General features: G+C 38.2%; 1 protein-coding gene across 1 annotated transcript in view; it reads left to right on the plus strand.

Moving 5' to 3' along the window:
• The window catches only part of LOC311077941 (uncharacterized protein), a 55,356-nt gene extending 38,678 nt beyond the window's left edge, over positions 1 to 16,678 (plus strand). The window contains exons 7-13 of the mRNA XM_084106586.1: positions 13,758 to 14,012; positions 14,183 to 14,437; positions 14,561 to 14,654; positions 14,844 to 14,883; positions 15,720 to 15,797; positions 15,872 to 15,938; positions 16,084 to 16,678. Coding sequence (XP_083962712.1) covers positions 13,758 to 14,012; positions 14,183 to 14,437; positions 14,561 to 14,654; positions 14,844 to 14,883; positions 15,720 to 15,797; positions 15,872 to 15,904 — 755 coding nt within the window. The 3' untranslated portion in view covers positions 15,905 to 15,938; positions 16,084 to 16,678. The remainder of the gene's footprint in view (positions 1 to 13,757; positions 14,013 to 14,182; positions 14,438 to 14,560; positions 14,655 to 14,843; positions 14,884 to 15,719; positions 15,798 to 15,871; positions 15,939 to 16,083) is intronic.
• Positions 16,679 to 20,481: the final 3,803 nt, after the last annotated feature.

A 20,481-nucleotide genomic window follows, 5' to 3' on the forward strand; every position in this document is an offset into this window, starting at 1 on the left:
CAACACTCCAAAACACAAAACACTTAGGCGGACTTGAAGCACCAAATTGTATGCACTACTACCTGGCAAACCAATTACATTACTTATATAAATGGACTCAACAACAGACACATTCTAACCCATGGCTTGATCTTGAGCAATACTTGTGCTCCCCCAACTCAATTGCAGACCTCCCCTTTCTACCACAGTCAATCAAAAAACTGGACTTCTATCACAACATTACAATAGCAACAACTCTGGCAGCCTGGTGGAAAACCAACAAAATCACCAAATCACCCCTAGCACCATGTAGGTATACCCCCATCTGGCACAACCCTGACCTCCGTCTTCACAACAAACCGATCCACTTCCCCAAATGGCAACAAAATGGCATCACCCACCTTCACCATGCATTTGAAAATCATAAATTTATGTCATTCACCTCAATTGTCCAGAAATTCGGGATCGGGAGAGACCAATTTCTCCACTACCAACAACTTAAATCTTTAACATGTTAACCTGCAACCCCACTTTTGAAAAATCCCCAGAAAGGACATACCCAAACTGAAACAGATACAGTTCATGAACCCTTGGCACTAAAAACACAAGTATGATCTCATTTGAAAGCTGACACCTGGCAGTTTATTGTAAATGTAGAATTAATTATTGTCATAATGATACAAATTGTTATAAATAGCTTCAAAGTTTTGTCAAGTTATAAGAACACATCTTCTTGAAAATAAAATTGAAGTTGGCACTGTAGCGATCTAGAAATGCACTGCAGCTAAAGCCACGTCTGACCATTTTATATTTAAAATTTGAAGAATATAAGTCTAAAACTCTGTATTTAGTTAAATGTTTTTCAAGACCATGTCATATGACTTTATTTTGATTAGACTCTAAAATGCTACTGATGTTTAGTCATCTTCTAAGTCATCTATTCAGTCTATTGTCTCTATTGTTTTGTGGTGCAAACAAGCCCCATTCAGTCTCAGTCTCCCCATGCACACATTCACACCTCTCCAGCCTGGTTATGGCTCTAAATATGCATTTCTTTTGTCTGCATTATAGTTACTAACAACTGGCTATTCACAGGCTATTCAAAGAGTTTCAATCCCTAATTTATTTTATCAAAGTTTTTATCACATTTGAAACTGTATCCAATCAATGCCCTTCTTGAATAAAGACACATCTCAGTAAGCATTCCTATTTGAAAAAAAAATCATAAAAGAATAAATGCTAGTGCTAGGTGGCAGGTGCACCAGGGCTAGCTAACATGTTAGCTTAGCACACCATCAATACACAACCATTTATGAGATTAAAACCATGTTTGTGCTCCAAACTTACTTTATAAAGCAAGTCTAATTTGGCTTCAGATAAAAAGATCAGACAGAAAATATATTATTTTATAGTATTCTGCACAATGATAAAGTCTATACCGATTAGCATTACGTTATAAATATAATCTATTATTATGAAAATACCTGACATGGCTCGAAGAACACAGGTAACTCAAATATCATTGCAATCATGTGTATTGTCTTCAAAACTTTATCTGCATATTACAGTGATCTCTGTTAGCTGTGTGTGTATCAGTGATGTCCTGGAATGTAACATGATTATGGCACTTCTTCATGTGTTCCATATATGGACTATACTGTGCACACAAGCGCCCTCAGGCTGTTGGTATGGATTGAAAACACAATACATCACAGTATCCAGCGCTCATAATGATTACATCGACGCATTTGGGTATAAATTCAATAAATATTATTCCTGTCTATAGAAATCTGACGTAAACCTATGAGAATCTATCAATATTTCTCCAAATCTGCACATTTTTGAGCTCAAAGCCCTGAGGGACGTTGTTTTGTGAAGCACTGTCATGACGACAGCACAGAGTTTTTTTTATGAATGAAAGCGGCTGACGCTCATAATTCATATTAAAGATATCGACTCATTTTTTCATTTCATAACTCCTGACGCAAATTAAGAAATATCTGTCACTATAAATTTCTCAGAATACAATAGTGGTCAAATATTGAAACTTGAGTCTTATATATTTTTAATGATGTATAGTTTGTCAGGGTATAACATTAAATCTGATAGTAACTTTGAACTAAAAAAAAAAAAAAAAAAACGCTTCAGTGCGTCCGTGCACTGGTGAAGGTTGTTCAAAGCAAAACAACTTCAACTAACACTCTACAGCCTTCTAAAATCAGTGAACAGTTATTGGAAGTAGCCAACCACCCAAGAAAACTTATATCCAAACTCTACAGCTTCATCGCTTCATCTAACCCCACAATAACCCTGCCTAAGGGGAAGTGGGAAAGCGACCTCATGCTATCTCCCGACCTGAATTTTTGGACACAGATCTGCAAGAATACTTTTACTATGACCACCAACACCAATATACAACTCATACAATATAAAACCATCCACATAACCCACATCACTCAGAGCAAACCATTTAAAATGGGATTATCTGACACAGACACCTGCTCACAGTGCACCTCTGGGAGCACAGACACCTATCTCCACGTCACTTGGCTTTGCCAGCCTGTTCACTCTCTCTGGATCACATTAACTAACAGACTATCTTCGATCCTGGACTGCAGAGTCCCACTGTCTCCTGCACTCTGTCTCCTAGGAGATACTTCAGAAACCTCCATCCCTTCCAAATACAAAACCCCAGTTTTTGTTTCTCTAGCAATCGCTAAAAAAAAAATCTTTCAGAACTGGAAATCAAAATCATCTTGCCATTTTACCCATTGGACTAACCTAATCATAGAATTCATTTTGACAGAAGAAACCATAGCTCATAAAAAGAACAATATATCTGCCTTTAAAGAAACCTGGAATCCCCTCATAACCTTTCTACAAATTCAACAGTTAATGTAAGCCACGTGCTTTCCCATTCAACCCCTCTCCACCCCTCCCCTCCAATCATCTCTATCCCCCCCCCCCCCCCTCCCCCAATATATCTGCCTTAACAATACCTAACAGTCACACACTTACAGACATACCAATCCCACACTTATAACTTCTCGCTGTCTGCCTGCCTGCCTGTCTGTCTGTCTGTCTGGCCGTGTGTCTGTCTGTGTACCACCCTGTCTCTATGTTACAGCTTGTCACTCTTTATTATTTGCAAACATATGCTCAGTCTTATTTTGTTATATGAATAAAAATAAAGTTGACCTCCGAAGACAGGGGTGGTTGGGCAAAAAAAAAAAAAAAAAAAATTCTGAGAATCCTGTTATGATGGCTTGTTCCAGCTGCTGGTAGTGCCACAGCCAAAGCCAAAACGCAGTGCCACTCTGGGCTGGTTGTGACCCAGATCAGATAGTCTATCTTGATGGTGCACACTCATCAAAGACTGCAGGTGAACGTCAATGTCTCGTAGGTAGGCGTGGACGTTTTGGTCTTTGAGTTGTCACTACACGTGTTGTTTCAGGATTCGTCTGAATCAATCCTTTTCCTTCTGCGGCTTCAGAAGCTTCCAGGAAACCGTCCGTAGACGTGTTAAGCAGAGGGGTTTGTTTCCCCCCTTGGTAACTCTGTGCTTGGCTGGGGGAGGTTTCCCTGCTGAATGCAAGTTTAGCAGGATACATCTTCTTGTGGGGTCCATTTGCAGGTGGTTGGACTGTTTCAGTTCTGTTCAGGACAGTTGTGTTTGTCTATGATGTAACAGCATTGCTGAGTCAGTGTTTGGACTTCAGCTCTGGCTGGACACTGATGGCTTTAGCATCCATCCATCCATCCATCTTCTTCCGCTTATCCGGGACTGGGTCATGGGGGCAGCAGTCTAAGCAGGGATGACCAGACTTCCCTCTGCCTAGACACTTCCTCCAGCTCTTCCGGGGGGACACCGAGGCGTTCCCAGGCCAGCTGGGAGACATAGTCCCTCCAGCGTGTCCTAGGTCTTCCCCGGGGTCTCCGCCCGGTGGGACATGCCCGGAACACCTTCCTGGGAAGGCGTCCAGGAGTCATCCGGAAAAGATGCCCGAGCCACCTCAGCTGACCCCTCTCGATGTGGAGGAGTAGCGGCTCTACTCTGAGCTCCTTCCGAGTGACCGAGCTTCTCACCCTATCTCTAAGGGATTGCCCAGCCACCCTGCGGAGAAATCTCATTTCGGCCGCTTGTATCCGGGATCTTGTCCTTTCGGTCATGACCCACAGCTCATAACCATAGGTGAGAGTAGGAACGTAGATTGACCAGTACGACAGACCGGTACAGGGACCGCATTACTGCCGAAGCTGCACCGATCCGCCTGTCAATCTCCCGTTCCATCCTTCCCTCACTCGTGAACAAGACCCCAAGATACTTGAACTCCTCCACTTGAGGCAGGAGCTCTCCACCAACCTGAAGCGGGCAAACCACCCTTTTCCGACTGAGAACCATGGCCTCGGATTTGGAGGTGCTGATTCTCATCCCAGCCGCTTCACACTCGGCTGCAAACCATCCCAGTGCATGCTGGAGGTCCTGGTTTGATGAGGCCAGCACAACAACATCATCCGCAAAGAGCAGAGATGAAATTGTGTGGTCCCCAAACCTGACCCCCTCCGGCCCCTGGCTGCGCCTAGAAATTCTGTCCATAAAAATTATGAACAGAACCGGCGACAAAGGGCAGCCCTGCCAGAGTCCAACATGCACCGGGAACAAGTCTGACTTACTGCCGGCAATGCGAACCAAGCTCCTGCTCCGGTCGTACAGGGACCAGATAGCCCTTAGCAAAGGGCCCCGAACCCCATACTCCCAGAGCACCCTCCACAAGATGCCGCGAGGGACACAGTCGAATGCCTTCTCCAAATCCACAAAGCACATGTGGATTGGTTGGGCAAACTCCCATGAGCCCTCCAGCACCCTGTATAGAGGATATAGAGCTGGTAGGGAAACAATTGATTTAGTTAAATTTCAAATTTAGTTAAACTTTATTTAGCTGAATATGGAAATTCAGGCTGAAACAAAGTAAGTAAATAAACTGAAATAAAATCAAAATAAAGAGAAAAAAAAAGTAAGAGGAATATTCAGGCTCAACAGGTGTGAATACACAAAATAAAATAGGGGTAGACTTATGTCGAAATAAATGAAACACAAATAAAAGCCAAGGTATCTGGGTTTCAACTAAAAGTGAAACCAAAAGGGAGGGGGTCGAGAGAGAGAGAGAGAGAGAGAGAGAGAGAGAGAGAGAGAGAGAGAGAGAGAGAGAGAGAGAGAGAGAGAGAGAGAGAGAGAGAGAGAGAGAGAGAGAGAGAGAGAGAGAGAGAGAGAGAGAGAGAGAGAGAGAGAGAGAGAGAGAGAGAGAGAGAGAGAGAGAGAGAGAGAGAGAGAGAGAGGACAGAGTAGTTTAAACCGCCTACGAGACATGCTCCATGAAGCTCTGAAACCAGTGTGAATCATTTGTCTCAAATCAGTGATTCTGATCATGTATCAGACTGCTAAAGTCATGGGATTTCAGTAAACGGGCTTCGTTGTGCGTCATAGCTGTTTCGAAATTATTCTAAATTTCAACGGTTCGTGAACCAGTGTGTATTTGATTTCTATGTGATCTTGTATCACTTTTATAGATTTGTACACATTTAATGACGCATTTGATAAAAGGAAGAGGCGAATTTAACAGTCTCTTATTGGTCTAATTGACTAAGCTTTCATAAAATGAGCCCTACAGTTTACTAAGATATCGTGCCTTGAAAGACACCTCATATTAAACGGTATTAAATAGTTTGTGCGTTGCTATTACCTGCTTACACCTTTGATCAAACCTTTGCGATTGGTTTGTGAAAGGTGTTTCACTGAGTTGAGTTTTCTCTACACTTACACTGTTCTGACCAGCAGGGGTCACCAACGAGGGCGCTTCAAAACAAAGAATCATTTGTGACGCAATTGACTCCTTTGATTCAAAGCATCGAGGAGCTTTGATTCTCGTTACTCGTGTTCAAATCACTATCCCTTTGTTTCAAGGGCCAAGGCCCAAAGTCTATAGTCTTTAGTTTGAAGGTTACACTTTACATTCACACATGTCTAAGTTTTAGCCGGCGCTAAAAGCTATCCGTCGAGATATAGGGCTTTAACTTGTATGTGTGTAGGGTTGCTCGGGAGCAAGCTTTACACAAGGGTCTGTGAGGTTTTGTGCTGTTATCAGATTGTCAAAGTGCCTGCCCGCACTTCCCGGTGTCATGTGTTGCTAAGAGACCCATGCCAACCAACAACACAAATCGAACGGAGCAGCGTTCGGGTTGCGATGAAGGTTTGCATTGAGAACTCCAGTTTAAACACATGAAGTTGCATGCAAGTGATGCAACTCTTTCACAAATAAAAACAGCACAGTCCCTTTACAGACAATGGCAAATTACTAGTTAGCTAGGCTAGCATTTATACCACTTATTCGACGTGATTGTTTCATATGAGAGGTTCAGTGGTTTAATATGAATACAATGACGTAACAAATAATAATAAGGCCTTAATCGGTGATTGACCATCTATACATGCGGCTAATCTGAGATTTCTTCGTCAGAGAAGGCTTACGCTCGATTTAGAACTGAAATTAGGATTGCTTCGCTAATATCAGGAATTTCTTATCGTATGATTTAAAGTTCTGGTACCATTTATACGCGCAGCTAATCTGAGATTTCTTCGTCAGAGAAGGCTTACGCTCGATTTAAAACTGAAATAAGAATTGCTTCGCTAAAATCAGAAGTTTCTTATCGTACGATTTAAACATGCCTTATAGCATTGAGAAACTTTCTGCCGTTCGTAGGAAGGCATATTCGAGCTATAGTTTTGCTGATTTTATCATAAACTTGTATGTGCATGTAGACAATGTTAATAAAACTTATGGGACAACATGATTGATTACTGTCTGCTTGCATACAATGTTTAATACGATGCCTGCATTCTCCACCAAACTGTAACAATATTAGCTCAAAGGGGAAATTTTAATAATAATCCATATTATGATTAATTATTAATATTTGGGTCAGTTAATTAGATTAACTTTGAGGTAAGCCAAATTAATATTACAATCAATTAATCAGTTCCAACGAACTCTTTGATTATTCATTTATTCTAAGAAAAGTGTATCTTTCATGGTCACTGAAAAATAATTATTCCTTACCATGTATAGCACTTAGAGCATGTAACAAGATCAAGATCGTAAAAGGGACTTTGTATGCAAGCAGAGAATCAGAAACCAAATACATAATTGTTGTAACAAATACGACTCTGGGTGAATGTGAATTAGCTCAAGAATATAGGGAATTTTGGAAATATTAATAATTATGACTCATGGTCATAATTCATATGTTGCATGTACATTTATTTTATCAATTATCGAGATTACCTTGTTCTGTAACTGGTCTGATCATCAGTTATTCGTCCAGCGAATAAATGTAAGATCATCACAGTTCAGAAGGGGTATTTACAAACTCCGAGAAAGTTTATCTTCTGGCCACGAACATCAAACTTTCTGAGTTTATTAATTAAAACTACTGAATGTAGTCTGTAATATCAAGCTTGTAGCTAGATCTTTTGTTTCATTGACTTTATAAAAGCGGGCTTTCAAATACAGAGAAAGTTAAAAGGATATATGGATTTTAATAAATGTAACACTAGAGATTATATGAGCTACAAATACAAACGTACGTAAAAATACAGACAATAAAACAAACACACATTTAACCAAACAAGGAAATACGTGATCAGAATAAAATGAAATGAAAGAAAGAAAGAAAGAAAGAAATAGAGAGAAGGGAAAAGCTAGTAATTATTACACACAGAAACCTAGGTTCACGAGACACCTGGAAACAGCTTTTATCAGATAATGTACTTGCGAGTTTCTGTGCTCTTTCTGGTGAGGCTGATGCTGAGGCAGGACAGCGTGGACGGTGTCGATCCTGTTTCTGCTGGGTCTTCCGGTGCCGCGGGAAGCTTGAAAGGCTCACTGAATGTAACGTTACCGAGAAAGTTCAGATTCTTCTTCCGGGAGGGAAGAGGCAAAGATATCTTAGTTGCAGAAGACGGCAGGGCAGCTCTACATGACGCGGAGGTATGCGTCCCAGAGGCCAAGGCAAGGCCTGTTCAGCGGGTTGCGATGGAGCCGTGTTGCGCGTGGAGGAGGAAGGGCGACAGATCAGGGATGAGAGAGAAGAGACGAGGGGGTTTCTTCCTTTTATCAGACATCTGTTTACGCCCTCCTTTTGAGGCCCAGCGAATCAGATTGTCTTTTCTGAACACTGTAAAATGTAATACGTTGACTTTACTTAGAAAAAGTGAGGAAACCGATTGCCTTAAAATGTCCAAGTAAAGTAGTGTATTAATGTTTAGTTGGCACAACTTAATAACATTTGTATAGAAAACTTGTTAAAGGAGAAGTTCACTTTTAAAATGAAAATTCTGTCATCATATAATCACCCTCATGTTGTTTCAAACCTGTATGAATTTCTTTCTTCTGCTGAACACAAAGGAAGATATTTAGAAGATTATCAGTAACCAGACAGTTTTTGGGTCCCATTGACTTCCATAGTATATTTTTTTCCTACTATGGAAGTCAATGGGACCCAAAAACTGTCTGGTTACTGATAATCTTCTAAATATCTTCTTTTCTGTTCAGCAGAAGAAAGAAATTCATACAGGTTTGAAACAACATGAGGGTGATTATATGATGACAGAATTTTCATTTTAAAAGTGAACTTCTCCTTTAATCAAGTATACTCAAGCACTCTTGAATCAAAATCATTAGTTGTCTCATTAGACTTCACATTACTAGGAAAATATCAGGAAACCGATTGCACTAAAAAAAGCAAGTAAAGTGAAATAGGAATAGTATGTTGTACTGACAAATGCTTAGTTAGTATAGTTCACTTACACAAGAGTTCTAGTAACTAAAAAATAACTGTAGAGAGTACTTGATAATTTACTTTAAATGAAATGTATTTGTCACCATGGTTGTGTTTTGCATGCTGAATGATGCAGTCTGTGTGAGTCAAGCATGATCAATTACAAGATTTTCACAAATATAGAGGGATTATATAAACCCAATTAACTGTTTCAGAAGGTGAGGCATAAATAGTAGCAACAAAATTATAAAAGATCACTAATTGACACACGTTACATTATACACCATTCATATTTTCTCTCTCACACACAAATATATATATATATATATATATATATATATATATGAGTGTGTGTGTATAGTATTACACAGCAAAATCCCCAGTGTTAAATTAACACTAAAGTAAACATGAAAAGTGTGAATTATATAAACTCTGAGCAGTGTTAAATGAACACTGAAGCAGTGTTAAATTTAATGAGCTAATTAAGTGATTAATTGAGTGATGATTGAGCATTATTGAAGACACCTGATGTTAACAAACAGAATCACTGAAGGAGAAAATCACAAATTGTAAGCCACCGTTATGGTGATGGGTGTTTGCTTTAGTTGGGCTCTTGACCATTATATGTTAACTTTAGATTTTGCTTGGCTGCTGTTAGTGAATTATAACAGCCAGATGAACAAAGAAAAAAAAGTGATCTGATGATTATGTTATGGCAATCATCATTTGAACTTGATTAGCTTCACTGAACTCATTGAGACCCTTATTTCTGACTTAGATTTATGTTGTTGATCACAGAATAACCGAGATTCTACATATCTAGAATTTTAGATATAGTACAAAGGATTACTGTTTGAAAAAAAAAAAAAAAATCTTTCTTTTAGGCACACACATACATCAAGATTCAGTCTATGCACCTCAACAATGGTGACGAGCAGAATATACAATTAGGAAAAGGAAATTACTAAGATAATTCAGTTCATAATTTATTCATACTGCAATGCATGATGGGAGCCATTAATGAGTTGTGATTGGTGGCAGCCACTGCAACATGCTTTATTATTGTCACCATTGTTGAGATTCACAGGCTGATTATTGATGTCTGTGTTTCTAAATAAATTTATTTAAAAGTCTTTTGATTAGAACAATGTTTATTAATTATTTTGGATTATATTAAAAATACTGAAAATCATATGTAGAATCACATAGCTGCTGTAACTATCAAGTTAAACCACATTTCTCAATAAGTTTGATTTTTCAGATCACAACATGATTATGTCCAAACATAACCAACACCATCAGATCACATTAGTTTTTTGTTCATCTGACTGTTATAAATCAATAACAGCAGACAAACAAAATCTAAAGTAAACATAAAATGGTCTAGAGCCCAACTAAAGCAAACACCCATCGCCATAATGGTAACTTACAATTTGTGATTTTCTCCTTCAGTGATTCTGCTTGTTAACATCAGGTGTCTTCAGTAATGGTCAATCATAACTCAATTAATCACTTAATTATCTCATTATCTTTAACACTGCTTCAGTGTTCATTTAACACTCTGCTCAGAGTTTATATAATTCACATATGTTTATATATGTTAATTTAACACTGGGGATTTTGCTGTGTACTTCTCTTTCTTTGACACTAAACAACTGATTTATTGTTGCATCACTGCATCAACAGAAAGAGAATCATAATAAAGAAAATATAGTTCCAAGTGCCCAACCAAAGGGATCACTAATCGCCATAAATATAAATATTTTAGGAAAATCAAAATCAATTTATGAAGTCAACTTATGTTATGTTCTCACAAATTTTTCAGTTGTATTGACAATTCAACATTCAAGATTACTTTGGGAAATGAGTGAATGCAAACAAAGACAAATAACTGCAGAAGTGGAGGAAATGAGTGAAAGGTCCATTAAGAATTTCCCTGCCTCAAAAACCACACTCAAACCAATCAATTAATCTTAACTTGGGTTTTCTGAGTAAATAAAACATAGTATGTGAATAGTACAGATTACTAGATTTTTACAATTAAGTTAAGACATTAAGTAAAGTTAACTAAAAAAGTTTTAGTAAGAACCAATGTTGGATTTTACAGTGAAGCGGGAAAAATTCTCTTTGTGTGAAGGAAAAGACGCCTACTTTGACTTTGTGTTTTATGAGGGAAAGGATCATATTTAGAAATATGATATTTCCTGGAACAAATGCATATTATTGTACTTTGCAGTCAAGATTCGACTCCGTTAGATGGAGAGGATTACAGAGATATCAAAAATAGAATATAGACGTTGTAGCAATGCACAGATACATTATTATGCATTAGTATAGGCATTTTAGTTCTATTAATGTTACAATAGGACATATATGCTTTCCTATGGTTTACACACAATAAAATTGTCAGCGTTTCCATTATGGCCAGTGACAACACTTGCGAAACACAGGAATACGTATCAAACATTTGAAGAGTTTTCTCTGAAATGTTCCATGAAAAGTTCCATGTGTGTTAAGGTGTTGGAATGTTGGCTTGCAGAGGAACTGGATGAGATGCCGCTTTGGGGTCATAAAGTTTATGACCATGTCGAGGTCGGTTTACAAGACACTATTGAGGAACTTCTTTCAGTGAACATTTAGAATTCAAACCTATACTCTAGCAAACCATACCTCTATTATAAATTTGTAATGAATGGTAAAATGAAATTTGACTATGTGGAAGTCAATGTGCCTCAGTTGCATCTCGTGGTGGGTTTCTGGTTGAAAGTCCACGAGTGTGTGTGTGTGTGTGTGTGTGTGTGTGTGTGTGTGTGTGTGTGTGTAATGTCACGAGGTTGTAAAGTCGGGGAGAAGGTCATGGGGGTACCAGCCAAACTGGCGCTGGCAAATTGGTCCTCGTGGGGCAATTATTAACCAGCAAGGACAAAGACGATGTTTTTTGCTATCACATGATCCACTTAATGCGAAAAGCAGATGTCATTGTTGCTACATTGTGCACAAGTTTTATGAACTAAATCACAAACATAACTAAACTAAACAAACAAACAAACATACATACATTCATCCATCCATACATGCATAGGTAAAGGGGTGAGTGATGTGAACCGGAAACAGGAAATAGAACTATGGAAAATATCTATTTCAGTATGAAAAGAACCATCAGCTGATCATTTTCAGAGCACCTCATTAAATTGATACTTGCATAGTTTGTGTGCACGGACAGTTCTTGAAGTGGTTGAAAATTGAGTTTGATGATGAGTCCGTGAGTGCCAAAAGTCATGGTGCAAGCCTGATGGAGAAGATGATGATGAGCTTGCATTGTGGTTTCGACGAGCACATGGCTGTTGTGAGTCGAAGCCTGCGGCCCTGGCCTGCTGAGGCCACGCTGGACGGCACGGCATCCTGAAGTGCCGAGAAGGCCCGGAATTGATCGTTGTCCATTCAGTGATGGTAAAGTTGCAGTTTGCTGGATTGGAGACACAGCCTTCTGTCTCCCTTTGGTAGTACGAAAACATGGCAGGCGGTGCTCCGGCCTGCTGGGCCCAGGGCCTGCTGGGCTTTGGATCGTAAAACTCTCTGTGTGTCCTGTAACAAGACACCGCGTCCTGCCAGTGTGTTAGCTTCATTTGGGATGTTAGTTTTTGGGGAGAGTTTCACAGTGAGTTTGCTGGATTATTCATTAAATAAATGAATAACTTGTGTGTGTCCGATTGGTTCAGACGCTACATGGGAGAAGTTACGTCCCATTGCCACAATCCAGTGGTCACTGATTTGTTAAATAACAAATAATTTTCTATCCTTGCAACCTTCCCTTGAATCCTACAGGGGGTGGAACTGAGACATGAGGAAAGGAAATGAGGATACACAAATAAGAAATGAGAAGCGCCCTATTTGTATATTGGAATATTCTTGATCACTGGAGCGTCACTTCAAAGCGTCAACAGCTGCGATCAAGAGATCTGCCCTTATGTTGTTAAAGTTTGGTTATTTAAGAAATTCATACATAATAAAGATAAAGCGATATGCCCTGTTGATATATGTTTGATGTATAATTAATTTAAACTGCAAAGGTAAAGCATAAATAAAAATGATTGTGACATGTGAAGGTTATGGAGATAATTGAGATGTCCTTCAAGATGCTGAGTTTGATCAGTTTCTGGGTCACAGGCTGGAGGACGGAGGAGCGAGGAAAAGTAGTAGCATCAAAATTGTAGTTATATATAAAAAATCTCTAAACAAATATAACATGTATTTTTTTTCCTCTCAGTTTTTGCATTTGCACTATATACATTCATTGTAAATTAGGAAAAGTAAAAAAAAAAATCTTATTTTTAAATATTTTTTTAAAATAATATCTTAATCTAGAACTTGGTAAAACATTTGTCTGTATTTCAAATGTTTCAAGCCTCTCAAATTCTAGTCTTAATAGTTTTTCCTTCTGTTTACTTTTTTGCTTAAACTTTTTCTTTAACTTTGAGCATTAAACAGTGAAAAATGTTTGCTGAAATTGTCCAATAATAATCAACTGCAGCCTTTCCTAGAACATTTTCCACCAGCCGTCTCTGATAAATACTTTTACCTGACATCTGTAGATCCTCCAGTGAAACCTGTGATCTCCATCAGTCCATCTGGTGTAATAGTGGAGGGAGATTCAGTGACTCTGAACTGCATCAGTGACTCAAACCCTCCTGCAGAAATCAGCTGGTTTAAAGGAGGAAGGAATATTTTGCAATCTGGTGAAACCTACAGTATCACTAATATTAAGTCTGAGTCCAGCGGAGACTATCATTGCTCTGCTAGAAATAAACATGGATCTCAGACTTCTGCTGCTGTGAATGTGAATATCATGTGTAAGTCTGCTTTTATTTTTAACCAGTTCTGGAAGATTATTTGTGCAATGATTTGCCTCACTGCATGTCATTTTACACTTTTTGTCTTTACAGATCCTCCCAGGAGCGTCTCAGTGTCCATCAGTCCATCTGGTGTAATAGTGGAGGGAAATTCAGTGACTCTGAACTGCATCAGTGACTCAAACCCTCCTGCAGAAATCAGCTGGTTTAAAGGAGGAACGATTGTAGGATCTGGAAGAATCTACAGCATCTCAAAGATCAGCTCTGATGACAGTGGAGAATACAAGTGCAAGTCCATCAATAAACATGGAGGGAAATACTCTGATGCTGTGACTTTAAATGTCATGTGTGAGTAAATGATGGTTCAGTAACTGTGATCAACAAATTAGTGGATTAACAAATGCAAAACATAAGTATAGAGTTTATTTTGTGACATTAAATCCTCTAAACGTGATTAAATCCTCTGTGATGTCAAGTTTAATATGATTGTTAATGATATGACTATTTCTCTGTGTTAGATCCTCCCAGGAGCGTCTCAGTGTTCATCAGTCCATCTGGTGTAATAGTGGAGGGAGATTCAGTGACTCTGAACTGCATCAGTGACTCAAACCCTCCTGCAGAAATCAGCTGGATTAAAGGAGGAACGATTGTAGGATCTGGAAGAATCTACAGCATCTCAAAGATCAGCTCTGATGACAGTGGAGAATACAAGTGCAAGTCCATCAATGAACATGGAGAGAAATACTCTGATGCTGTAACTTTGTGTGTCATGTGTGAGTTTTATGAATCATATTCTGTATTTTAACCACATACTCCTGCTTACTTTCTTATCTGTCATAATACTTTGTCTGATCTAGTCCTGTTAAACATTGGTGTGTGTTTTGTCTGTATTTCAGCAGTGAGATGTTTCTCGTCTGTAACTGTCGGTGTTGGTGTTGCTGTTGGTGTTTTACTCGGTGGAGCATCAGGGGCTTTTGTGATGTACATTTGGTAAGAAGTTCATTTTAAAAAAATCTAATTCTCTATGTATGAAGAATTACTGTATTACATTTAGGTTAAGTGTTACATTTAAAGCGGTAGTGTGTAAGTTTTGCCTCTTTGTCGCCATCTCTGTTTGAATCCTGAAATTGCAGTTATTTGTGGCATTAAATGTGTTGTTTATTCATCTTTCTCTGACAGTCTTACTAAAAGGATGAACAGAAGATCTGCTATGAAGGAGGTGAGATGATCTCAATTATTCACAGTGTTTTCCTGCATGCAGAGATGTTTCCTACAGCCGCTATGAGCCGTACACAGATATTAAGAGTATAAGACACACGAGTCTCGTGTGCAAACACCCGATTCTTCAGTTCTAGATCCAGTAAAACTGATTTCCATCAAGATCCTCTAAACATTACATTTAAAAAAAATGTTGTTCTTTGTCCAAATGGCATGAAACTTTGTACGGCTCTCAACCCTTTCTAGATCTAAAAACAAATAAATAATTGTAATGATATCTGTTTTTATGTTAAATGAAAAAACTAGTCACACTCGTGGTCTCTCCAGAGACCCCAGGCAATAACATGTAATTTTGTAACAGAATAATTTATTATTATTTTTTTTAACAAATGTAATTTTACTTTGTTTATTAATGTTTTTACTCCACATCTGTGCAGTTTTTGGAAGATTCATGATATATTTGAAATTTATATAAATAAATGTAAAAAAAAACAAACAAAAAAATAAATAAATAGGTTTTTATACAAAAAATCTTTTATAAAGTGAATTTTACATAAAAAGCTGTTTTTGTATAAAAACAAAAAAATATATTTTTATTTGTATTATTTATATAAATTTTAAATATATCATAAATCCTCCACAAATGTGGAGTAAAAACATTAATAAACAGAGTAAAATGGCATTTGTAAAAAAAAAAAAAAAAAAAAAAAAAAAAACATTTATTCTGTAACAAAAACATGTTATTGTCTGAAGACCACGAGTGTCACTCCAAACAAAGACCATCAGAGGGTTAAAACATGAACTCACAATGTGTGTGTCCTTCTGTCTCTCCTGTAGATCTCTGATCCCAATGAAGACACATATACAGCTCTTGAGCTCAAGTCCATGACCTCTGACCTGTATGACACACTCACAGTAAGTGAGACGTCAAAGTCAGATACTCCATCACTGATGATCACATGACCGATCTCTCGCTCTCTTTCACACAGACCGTTGATCGCAGACCTCCTGAAGACTCTTGATCCTTAGAGCTTTTCTAAACATGAGAATCCATCAGTAAGTGTCAGAACCTGCAGCTCTTCTCAATATAATCAATAAAACTCTCTTCAGTATAGTGTGTTTGTTTTATGTATCTTGTGAAGGTTTTATAATGTTGTTGATGAACTTCAGTCAGTCTTTCTTCATCTTATTGTTTGTTCAGATCAACAGGAAGATTCTGCAGTGAGAGGCGGAGCACAAATGAACCAATCCTGAGCTCTGTGGGTGGAGCCACTGATGATTGACAGGGATCATCAGTGATGAGTCACAAAAGTTTAATTTCTGTATAGTTTAAGAAATATGATGTAACAGTGGAATTAAATGAAAGTTAAAAGCTGGAGAATTGTTATTGTCTAAATATATATTAAAATTAAGTCATAATACCTAAAGTGATGTTCAGTTGTGGCAAACAATCTACGCTTTCTCATTTTACAACATTTTCCTGCTTTTAAATCATAATTGATCATTTTATTCTGATAATGGAATTCATTCACAATGGAAAATGTATCTTTTTTTTTTGTTCTCAAAGTGCTCAATATAATCAGCTTCTGTTATTCAGTCTTTTGTGTTCCTGTAACTCCCCCTTTAAATCTTTTTAAATTTTTAAGTTGTGTAATTTGTGATTGTCTCATATTTGCTTGTAAAAACCTTAAGGGCTCATAGATCCTGCAGTATTGATATATATATATATATTGATTCTCACAAGCTACTTATTTTGTATTGATTCCATTAAAAATATCAATAAAATTGTTAATGACAAAACATGAGTTTCTGCATCACTTTTATTTGTTTTCAATACTTTTTTCATGTTTGCTCCAAAACACCCCTGACATTTAGCTGGAGTTTGTTGGTGTGATATGCCTTTAAGTGTAATTTCATTTTTTCTTCTAAAAATAACTTTGAAAAATCACATACCAATTTAAGAAATAACTGTTTTTTACATTGGCATTGTTAAAACTTTAAGAAAAAGAATTGGTAACGGATCAAAATAAAAAGTTTGTAATCGCCCATCCCTAACAATCCCTCAAACTGCCACCAGAGGTCACATCTCCTGCGTCTGACATACATCAACCTCGATGAGCCTCACCTGTAAATCACTATCATTCATCTTCATTCTTCAACAAAGAAAAAGATCACCATTTTTCTTTAGTTTTAGTCCTATTGTTTTCTTGTTGAAGGAGAGGAATTTATAGTTAAAGACTAGGACCAGATATGATGAATGAAGACCAGGAGTCAGAAGTGCAGTCAATTGATGAAAGTTTTCCTGAAGAAAGTTTGCAGTTTCATCAGCAGAATCAGCTTCAATACTCAGACAGGAGTTCGTAGGCCGTTCTGCCGTACATTCCCAGTTTCACACCAATTATACTCTCACACAATCATGAAGCTACGTCATTATTTCAGGTTGAATGATTCTGAATGGCTAAGAAATAGATACATTTAGAAAATATCCACACATGGACTGATAAAGCATATCTCCATCGGTTATACAGCTGACACCAGGACCCTGAGTTCGGTACAAAGAGACTCTCCTGGGTCACAGGACTGCGTTGAGGCGCCAGCTTGTAGAGAACAAGTTATTTCGTCTCCCCAGGGTGCCATTACCTCACAGGGGTCGGGTGTGTAAGGACCACCCATTGGTTCAAGACGGAATCCAACGGTGGGCGAAGGGATAATGCGTGTATGTCTTTTCAGCGCTCCAGTGAAGTTCACTTAATTTATTGGAATTTAGTTTCAATATTACTTTAGCTCTACGCTTAATCTGACTCCAATTTCAAATGATAATCAAATTTAGATTGTGTTTCTGATTAGAAAATAGTCATAAATATTGATTATGTATTAATTTAGATCATTGATTATTCTGAGTACCCCATACTTTCAGTTATTAATTCATTAAGGGACCCGATGCCACACAGAGTCACACGCCCCGGGTTTACGTGGATCTCACGGACACAGCCTCGCCAGTCTGATCTTGGTCAGAGGGTGGAGGGTTTGCTAATACCTCTTAAGTCGGTTGCCTACAGCTCACTCATACAAACAAGTGCAGTTTATTTTAGCCACTTCCGTACAACTTGCCAAGTCAGTGATAGACAGAAATCAAAAGGTCTTCGGATGACGTGCTACTGCTCCGTTCATCTGCGCCTTTAGTTTGACCTATCCTGGACACAGAGCTGCGGTCGCACCAGCCTCCTCATAATCTACTAAAATAATGATTTCAGAAAACTTCAGAATAAATAAAGATGTTTTATTTGTCAGGTAAAAATGTATCATGCCAATTACACAAGTAAATGATTAAAAGCCAATTCAGAAAAATACATGACATCATTTACTCAAAAATGACTCTAAAATTAAGTAATGCTTTCCTGACAGAGACACGGAGTGGTGAGTGAGTGTTTTCCAACAGGAAAACACTGAAACCGCACTGTATCAGGCGGGAAGGAAGTCGACCGGAAGTTGAAGTCGGCCGGGTGCTGACATCTTGTAGCAGAACTTCACTTGCGTTAGCATCCCATTGACTCCCATTCATTTTGGCGTCACTTTGACAGCGAATAACTTTACATCTGAGGCGTTTAAAGACTCCATTTGTCCATTATTTATTTCTAAAGATACACGACAATGTATAAAATGCTCCATTACCTTGTAGCTTATGTTATGGACCCGTAGAAGCAGTTTTTGTAAAAGTAGGCTAACGATTGCGTCATAACCACGCGACTCTCTGTCGCACACTAGAGAGATTACCGTATAGACGGGAGGAGAAGCTCGCGGGCAATCGGGGGGACGTGGAGGCAAAATGACAATATAATTAATCAGAATACCTAGCAAAAGTTTCTCCTGCTCCTAGCTCATGTACAGCTCCTACTCACACTCTGCGTCTCTGCAAGATTCGGAAGGGAATGATTCAGATTTCTCTTGGCACAGCTACTAGAAGACAGACGGGTTGCTCACGTGGTCCGTGTAACGCTTTGCTCGGTTTGAGTCTGCGCGTCAGGAAAGGAAGTGCTAAGAAATCGCTGAAAATGGGCTTCACTTGTCTCAATTGAGTTCCAATGGGGTCGCTGTGTCCATTTCTTTTACTGTCTATGCACTGTATGGGGGATGTTCCTGGTTAAAGGGTCCCAAAGTCTGCTCTGTCACCTAGCCTTAAATACCCAGACCAGAACAAAAGGGTTATACCAATATTGTTTAGAGTTGTTTGGGTCAATCCATGTCCCCCAGGGGGTAACACCTGGTTTCGGGAGATAGAACAGGATTCTCCTAAGTTCTCAATCTTTCTCATTAAACCAATGACTGCAATGAAATTAAGACCATTTTACCAATCGCACTTAAAGACACTTAAAATGATACCAAGCATGAAAAGGAAAAACAATATATTCACAAGATACATCATATGTGCAGTGGTGGAAAGAGTACTGAAAAAACATACTCAAGTAAAAGTACCATTACATTCCAAAAAATGTAAGAGTAAAAAAGTAGCTTATTTAAAAGTACTCATGAGTAGTGAGTAGTGAGTACTGAGTTGCGGATTCTACCCCTTATAGTAAATACTATACACTACAATTTATAAATTTTAAAAAAAATGCACATACTGTAATTCACATTATATTTTGTTCTTTGTCAGAAAGATTGAAGAATATCTGTCATCCATCTTTTTAAAATGCATCAAATCAATACACTCATCACCATTTAAATCATATTGTTTGAAAAAGAAAAAGCATTTAAAATTAGGCGAAAGGCCACTGAGCCTGATATTGTTGCACATAAAATATCAATATTCATAACTGTGCAAAGAATTCAAAAACCTTTAGAAACTCATATGATAGTTCAGCATCACACACCATGAGATGGGTTAAATAGAGAGATTAAAAAATACCCAATTTCTCTCCAAAACGGTACCAATTTTAGTGTTTTGATAAATGAGAATCACTAATATTATGCACTGAATGCACCTAATGCACTGAAAAAGGCTAAGATAGTGAGCTAACACTAATTACACTGTAATTCCATGCCATTAAATATGTTAAAATTTAAACGTAAATGCACATTGTCTAGATGGGTGGCATTATCCCTTACACTTTACACGGCTACATTTACTCACATTGTAATGCTGATAATATAATTTGTAAGGAAAATTGTGCATTAAATAGGGAAGTTATATCCGCGAAACTTTTACAAAAGAAACAAATACACACACACACACACACACACACAAATGCATGTCTCTTTGTAGTCTCGGCGAAGCTGTTTTATCAGCAGCATCCACACACAAAAAAACAAAAGTTGAACATGAAAAATGTTTTTGCACAAGTGCACTTGCCAAATGAACACGGATTGTATGAAATGGATCAATCAAAAAACGTTGTTTATTAACAAGCTGTAGTTACGCACTGACAGAAATGCAGTTTAAGTTAACGGCATGGTTCATAAGGTGCACTGCATACTGAATCTGGCGGCATGGCGAGCGCGAGACGCAGCAGTGCACAGATCGTGACGTGCGTTTCTCTATAATGTGATTGTGAAATGGGAGCGGGAATTCACCACATTATGAACTCGTCACGCAATACCC

The sequence above is a fragment of the Abramis brama genome, assembly GCF_963993115.1.
Source record: "Abramis brama genome assembly, chromosome: 2".
Taxonomy (NCBI): domain Eukaryota; kingdom Metazoa; phylum Chordata; class Actinopteri; order Cypriniformes; family Leuciscidae; genus Abramis; species Abramis brama.